General features: G+C 37.0%; 1 protein-coding gene across 1 annotated transcript; it reads left to right on the top strand.

The window, feature by feature from the left end:
- Positions 1 to 353: 353 nt before the first annotated feature.
- LOC145001116 (alpha/beta-Hydrolases superfamily protein) lies at positions 354 to 2,044 on the top strand. Its single transcript, XM_078960447.1, has one exon. It carries the CDS (start codon positions 435 to 437, stop codon positions 1,947 to 1,949), a length of 1,515 nt encoding a protein of 504 aa, XP_078816573.1. The 5' UTR covers positions 354 to 434; the 3' UTR covers positions 1,950 to 2,044.
- The last annotated feature ends 5,076 nt before the right edge of the window (positions 2,045 to 7,120 follow it).

The raw sequence follows: 7,120 nt of genomic DNA, 5'->3' as shown, positions 1-7,120 counted from the left end.
CAATCACAGAAGCAGAGAGAGAACGGGAGAGGCTCCCCTCTCCGTTTCCCGCACACACCTTACCCGCGCCGACGGTGCGGTGTTCCGCCGGGCGGGAAGGCTCCCGCCTCCTTTCTCCGCACCCGTTCCGTCCGGCCTTATAATATAGTATGATATATGTTTGAATTCATTTTTTATACAAAACGAATGCTTAAATGTATTGTGAGTTTTTTAATATTAATATATTATTGAAATCAAAATTTGATAGGTCAAAAGAAAAATATTTGAGACTAAATGAAAAAAAGAAATAGTTTACTAACTGATAGACATTAAAGTAAACGTATTCCTGCCCTTTTTAAGCACTTAAAGTATTGCCCTTTTTTAAGCACTTAAAGTATGACTGACTGAATAGTTTAGTCTCATAATTCTCCTTCACCAAGAGCCTCATATCTTCCATGGCTTCTCTGAAGCTATCTTCATCCTTCCATGACACCACACACACCTTTCAACAACCTTCTCCTAAGCAAATCTTCCCCAAAACCCTAAAGCTCCATGTCCAAACACCAAATAACTCCATAACCGTGTCCTCTCTCCCAAGCTTAACTTCGAAAACCCACATCCAAAACTCCGAAAAACTCGAAAACGAAGAAGAATTGCAGGTGTTTACAGAAGATCATAGACCTCTCCATCAGATCTGGCCTGAAGTCCAAGGCTCCAGCAACTGGATTGGTCTTTTAGACCCCATGAACTCCCACCTCCGCCGTGAAATAATTCGCTATGGTGAGATGGCTCAAGCCTGCTACGACTCTTTCGACTTTGACCCACGATCCAAATACTGTGGAACTTGTAAATACATAGGTACTCATTTCTTCGAAAAGCTTGACATGGCTGATCGTGGATACAGTATTCATCGTTATCTTTATGCCACCTCCAACATCAATCTTCCAAATTTCTTTCAAAAATCAAAGTTATCAAGTGTTTGGAGCCAACATGCCAACTGGATGGGCTACGTGGCGGTTGCCACCGATGAAAACGAGATTAAAAGGCTAGGCCGTCGTGATGTCGTCGTCGCCTGGCGAGGTACTGTAACATACCTCGAATGGATCCATGACCTGAAGGACATATTACATCCTGCTCATTTCAGCGATGATCACTCAATCAAAATCGAATCAGGCTTCTTTGATTTGTACACTTCGAAAGAACATTCATGTCATTATTGCTCATTTTCAGCTCGCGAACAGATTCTTTCAGAGATTAAGAGAATCAAAGAGAGGTACGAAGGTGAAAAACTTAGTATCACGATTACAGGACATAGTCTCGGAGCTGCGCTTGCTCTGTTGAGTGCTTACGACATCGCAGAGATGAAACTAAACTTTACAAACTCCGGCGAAAAGATCCCGATCACGGTGTTCTCGTTTTCTGGACCGAGGGTAGGTAACTTGAAGTTCAAAGAACGTTGTGAAAACCTTGGGATCAAGGTCTTAAGGATTGTTAACGTGCACGATAAGGTACCAAAGGTACCTGGGATCTTTGCAAACGAGAAGAACAAACATCAGAAATACATCGAAGAAAAGATTGCGTTTCCATGGAGCTACGCTCATGTTGGAACCGAGATTGAACTGGATCATTTTGATTCACCATATCTGAAGCGAACAAAAGACATTAGCTGTGCTCATAACCTTGAAGCGTTGTTACATTTGGTTGATGGGTATCGTGGTCGAGGTCGAGGGTTTTCGTCTGTGACGAAGAGGGATATTGCGCTTGTGAACAAGAGTTGTGATTTCTTGAAAGAGGAGTATGGTGTTCCGGCATACTGGCGGCAGGATGAGAATAAGGGGATGGTGAGGGGTGGTGATGGGCGGTGGATCTTGCCGGAGCGGCCGCGCCTGGATTCTCATCCGCCAGACACTGCGTACTACCTTGAACAAGTACTAAAGTTTGCTACGAAAACTACTTTGAATGCACTTTAATTATGTGGACGTGATTTTGGATGTAAACATATATAGAAACCAATCAAACAGGTGAATTTCCCAAAATCTAATTTTAATTCATGCACCTACTTTAAGTGTTTTATTTAAAAATGAATGATTACTATATTATAATATGATTCTTGTTAATAACATATACTTAACAGAATAAATATTTATCAAAAAAACTGGCATACAAAATATCTTGGTTCAACCCGACCCAATTCATATCAAATACTACTCATTCTCTTTCAGTATTCAACATAGCGAAGTTTACTAAAAGTTATAAGCGACAAACGATCCGATTTTCTTTTTTGGCTAAAGTCGTGTGTTAAATCTTCCTTCTTTTTATAAATTTCTCACTTTCTAAGAAGCCTTTGCAAAATAAGAAAAGGGCTACGGCAAATGTCGCCTCATTTCATCAACAACTAGATAGGTTAGCATTTATGTTTATCTACAATATATATCTATTATAATAAATAAAAATAATTTTGACATATCTCAATCTTTATTGATATTTTATGATATTTTTTGAATAAATAATATCAATACATCAGTTTATGTGTTATGGTTTTTTTTTTTAATTTTTAAAATCAAAAAAATCACATAATACTTATATTTATATATTTAATGTATCAAATTTAATAAATATTATATTAAATTTCAATTAATATATTTCTTCATTTCTTATTTCAAAATTTTATTTTAAAAAATACTTATTATTTACATTTTAATATTTTATTTTTTTAATCAACCCTTATAATATACGATTTTTACACCTAATATTATTTTAAACATAATTGAACAATCCTTCAAATAAATATGGAATTTTTATGCTATTTATTATACAAATGGTCAATCTAAGGTATACTTTATATTAAATGGATCAACTCAAGTTGAATAAAAAATATATTAAAGAAACAAATTACACCGGTCGAATATAGTCTCATATAATACAAGAATCGACATCTTGGCAGACAATCAAAGTCGCAGCAAAAACCCTAATTTCCTTTAGGATATATAGACTTTGTTCCACTTGTCTCCGGGACAGATTACGTAGTCATTGGAAAGTCCAACAGCTCAAAAATGTAGTCAAGGGAAGTTTCGTTGCTATAGATCTTGAAGTGTAAAATCCATCGATATTTTTGTATTTTTTTTTTCTTCTCTAGCATCAAAATAGCTTTTAAACGATGTAAATAAAAATATATTGATTTAGAGAAAATTTGGTAGTCGGTCACGAAATCACCGGCACAGAGACACCCGAAACGACATTGTTTGCTTAATTTTCAATGGAAATAATACAAAATTGAATTTGTATATTAAAAAATCAATTAAAAATTATTTTAGAGATATTGTTATAAAAATATGACGAGAGAATTTTTGCTTGTATAACTCTTCAAAATTGCATGGTCAACAAAAATGAGAGGAAACATTTTGGCCTGTATGTCCATAAGACTTTTTACTAGCATAGATGAAACTTGTTATAAAATGTTACCTATTCATGTAAAACCCACACTAAACAATACAACTCGGAAACATGGGGATCATATATAATCGGACAGTGTGACCCAAATCTATGTTGTGTAAATAACATATTGACTAAGACACTCGTAAAACATATTTTTCTTAAAAACATTTTGTCTACATTATTGAGCTTCTCCTATCATAGTAATAGTCGAAACGGTCCTTGAAGACCGTCCAACTTAAGAAAAAAATCGTAAAACTTACACCGAAACATCTCACATTTATTATTTTGTCTTTTATGGAGTCAAAAAACAAGCAACTCGTAATCATAATATCATTGTTTTTTCTTTAGAGAATGGGTGTTTTATTCGTTACCATTGACAGTATAAAAACACTACAAGAAAATTGTTTATTAGCAGCTACAAAATTTGCTAAAGCTTAGCTTTGTCCTCAGTAAAGGTAATAATGGCTATTTTGTCGTCGTTAATAAGTCACCGCACCTGCTCCGTCACTATTGCTCAAAAAATGGTCACTAGATATATTTGTCGTCAGTAACACCTATTGCCGCTGCTAATAACCATGTTGTCGGTAATAGTGCCGCCGTTAATGTTTTTTTTAATCAGCCTTTTTTTGGGGGCAAACAAGCCGATACGTAACTAGATTAAATGCCTTCAATTTACTGTAGATTTCTCAAATGCCTTCAATTTAGTAGATAGATCTGCCTTACTTCACGAGGTTAGGATGAGGTGTCATTCCATTTCCTTATGGGTCGAATTCTTATATGGTCATACAACAAGGTTGTACTTGGGAGATAAGCATATTTGGTCCGCTACTGGGGTCCAGTAAGGCAACCATTTGGGACCACTTCTTTTTGCTCTTGTAGTGCACCCACTTATACATCAAATTAGAGACAATTGTAAGCTTCTTTATCATGCTTGGTACCTTGATGATGGGATAGTCATTAGAGATTCAGAGAAGGTGGCTAGAGCATTGGACATCATTAGGGTGGCAGGCCTAGGATTAGGGCTTGAGCTGAATATCAAGAAAACTAAGCTATTTTGGCCTTCATGCGATGGTAGGAAGCTTCGTTCAGGTTTATTCCCTGCAAACATTGGCCGACCGTCAGTGGGGGTGAAGCTTCTTGGGGGAGTTGTTAGTAGAGACGCGAGTTTTATTAGCGGGTTAGCCATGAAGAGGGCTGCCAAGGTTGTTGTACCACAGTTACATGACCCCCAAAGTGAGCTCCTTTTACTTCGATCTTGCATGGGTATCGCCAAACTTTTCTTTGGTCTGAGAACGTGCCAACCCGTTCACATGGAAGAGGCTGCTTTGTGTTTTGATAAAGAGTTACGTGAGTCGATTGAAGATATTGTGGTTTATGGGGGTCCATTCTTTGAGGACCTTCACTGGCGACTGGCTTCATTACCAATTAAGTTTGGTGGTTTGGGGCTGTACTTAGCAGTAGAGGCTTCCTCATATGCTTTTATTGCCTCACGAGCTTAATCGTGGGTGTTACAAGACCACATCTTACAAAATAGCGGCATATGTGGTATGGATTCAGATTAGGTTTGTGCTTTGGCCTGTCTTCATGATACGATTTCGGGCTTTGACTTCAGCAGTTTCACTAATAAGGACACTACCCCTCCAAAAGCCCAACATTCATTGGCGAGTGCTCTGTTTAGTAAAATTGTCCAAGACATGGAAGTTCACTTCAACATGACGATTAGGCAGAAAGCTATTTTTGAGTGTTTAAGGGCCCCACATGCTCATGATTTTCTTATGAATATTCCTATTGATGGTCTTGGCCAGCATATGTCGTCAGTGGAGTACGGTGCCATCCTCAAGTATCGCCTTATGATCCCTTTATTTCCGGCTGACGAGACTTACCCTGTTTTTCGTAAGGCGTGCTTGGACTCGTTTGGGGAGCATGCAGTTCATTGTAAAGAGCTCTCAGGTTTCAAGCACTGAGACGATCTGGTTAGGAATATTCTTTTTGACATATTTAGATGCGTTGGGGTTTCTGCTAAGAAAGAGGCACCTGTGAACTTTCTGACTGACCTATTGGAAGGAAGATCAACACTTAGACCAACTGATGTTTTAGTATTTGGATGGGCTAGAGGAAAACATGCATGCGTGGATCTAACAGGGGTTGCATCGAGCAAAGTGGCAAAACATGAGAAAGCGTGAATGGAAAATCAACACACGTTTATACCCTTTGCATTTGATACTTTCGGTTTCCTTGCGCTAGAAGCTATTGAGCTACTCAATAGAGTCCAATGGGTCATGCATTGTAATGTTATGACTCCAAGATCTATAGATGTTTTTAAAAGAATTAGTTTTTCCATCCAAAAAGGGGTTGCAGCACAACTTGTTGCTCGTTTACCCACTACGTCTATGTAAATATTTCTTGACAAATTAAAATTAATGGTTGAAATGCATAAAAATGCATATTGAACAGAAGAAAACATTAAATGCACAAAAACAATTACATAAAAAAATCCAATTAAGTACAAAAAATGTTATACTTTCGTACAAATAACAAAAGTGTTATAAAGTTATGTCATAACAAGAACAAAACACAAGCTAATCAGACGAATCATCTTCATTCCCCATGTGTCCTTCGGAATCACCTATGATTTAATCGTTGCAAACCATGCTACAAGTTCCGCAGTACACACTGGATCATTGAGCATTGATCAAAAATTCTACAACTACATAGTAAATAAAAACATATAAACTTATAAGTTAAACTGTTGGATTAGTGTCTAAGTCCATAACTATTTTGGTATGTACTTGACCCGATGGTGCATGGTCCTTTTGGGTTGCCTTCACCAAAGCAACTTGATAGGATGAATTATGGAGAGAAAGGATTAAATATGATTTATTAATATATTATGGGAATAATATATTAAAGGAGAAATCATATTGTTTAATTAATATTAGTCAATAATTAATTGGTAATTAGTTTTGTGACTAAAAGAGATTAATTAAACTTAAGGGACTGGAATTGTAATTATAAGATAATAACAATTTGGGCTATGGATTGTCTTATATTAAGGAGTGGACGAATTCTATTGGAAATCCCATGAGGAAATTGTCCAAGGCCTTAAGGAAAGGAATCTATGGGTTGCTTAGGGCTTAAACATCCAATTTAGGGTTTCCTTGTTAGATAACCCTAATAGTCTAACTATATATACATCCCTTATGATCTAAAAACGTGGCTAAGCATCCTTCTAGGATTTCACACATTTTAGGGCAGCCTCCTTTCTCTCTCATCTTCATCCTCTTGTTCTTGGTGTTTGTGAGCCATTAGAGGAGTGACATTTGTGACTCTAAGCTTTCTAAAGTCAATACAAGGAGGAATTGGATTGTTATTGCTACATAACAATCAAGGTAATGTCTTAAACTCATTCTTATGTTAATATGATTACTTGTATGCTAGAATTAGGGTTTATAGTCTTGGATAACTTGCATGTACAATAGAGAAACTTAGATCCAAGCATTAGGGTTTGTATGAGCACATAGGATGTACCTATGACCAAAACCCATCAGTGGTATCAGAGCCTAGATTGGCTTCTATTGTATTGATGCTTTGTTTGTTTGTTCAAGCTGAAAATTTCGATTTTTGGGTTTCTGGGGGCTGAACTCGCCGAGTTCATGCTGACTCGACGAGTCCATACCAAACTCGGCGAGTCGGCTGGTCAAAAAGA

This window comes from Lactuca saligna, chromosome 6 (genome assembly GCF_052625555.1).
Source record: "Lactuca saligna cultivar CGN05327 chromosome 6, ASM5262555v1, whole genome shotgun sequence".
Lineage (NCBI taxonomy): Eukaryota > Viridiplantae > Streptophyta > Magnoliopsida > Asterales > Asteraceae > Lactuca > Lactuca saligna.
This window is presented reverse-complemented; position numbering and strand designations above follow the sequence as displayed.

Excerpts from the sequence above, each read along its gene's own strand:
- LOC145001116 (XM_078960447.1), top strand. The coding sequence starts at position 435 with ATGGCTTCTCTGAAGCTATCTTCATCCTTCCATGACACCACACACACC.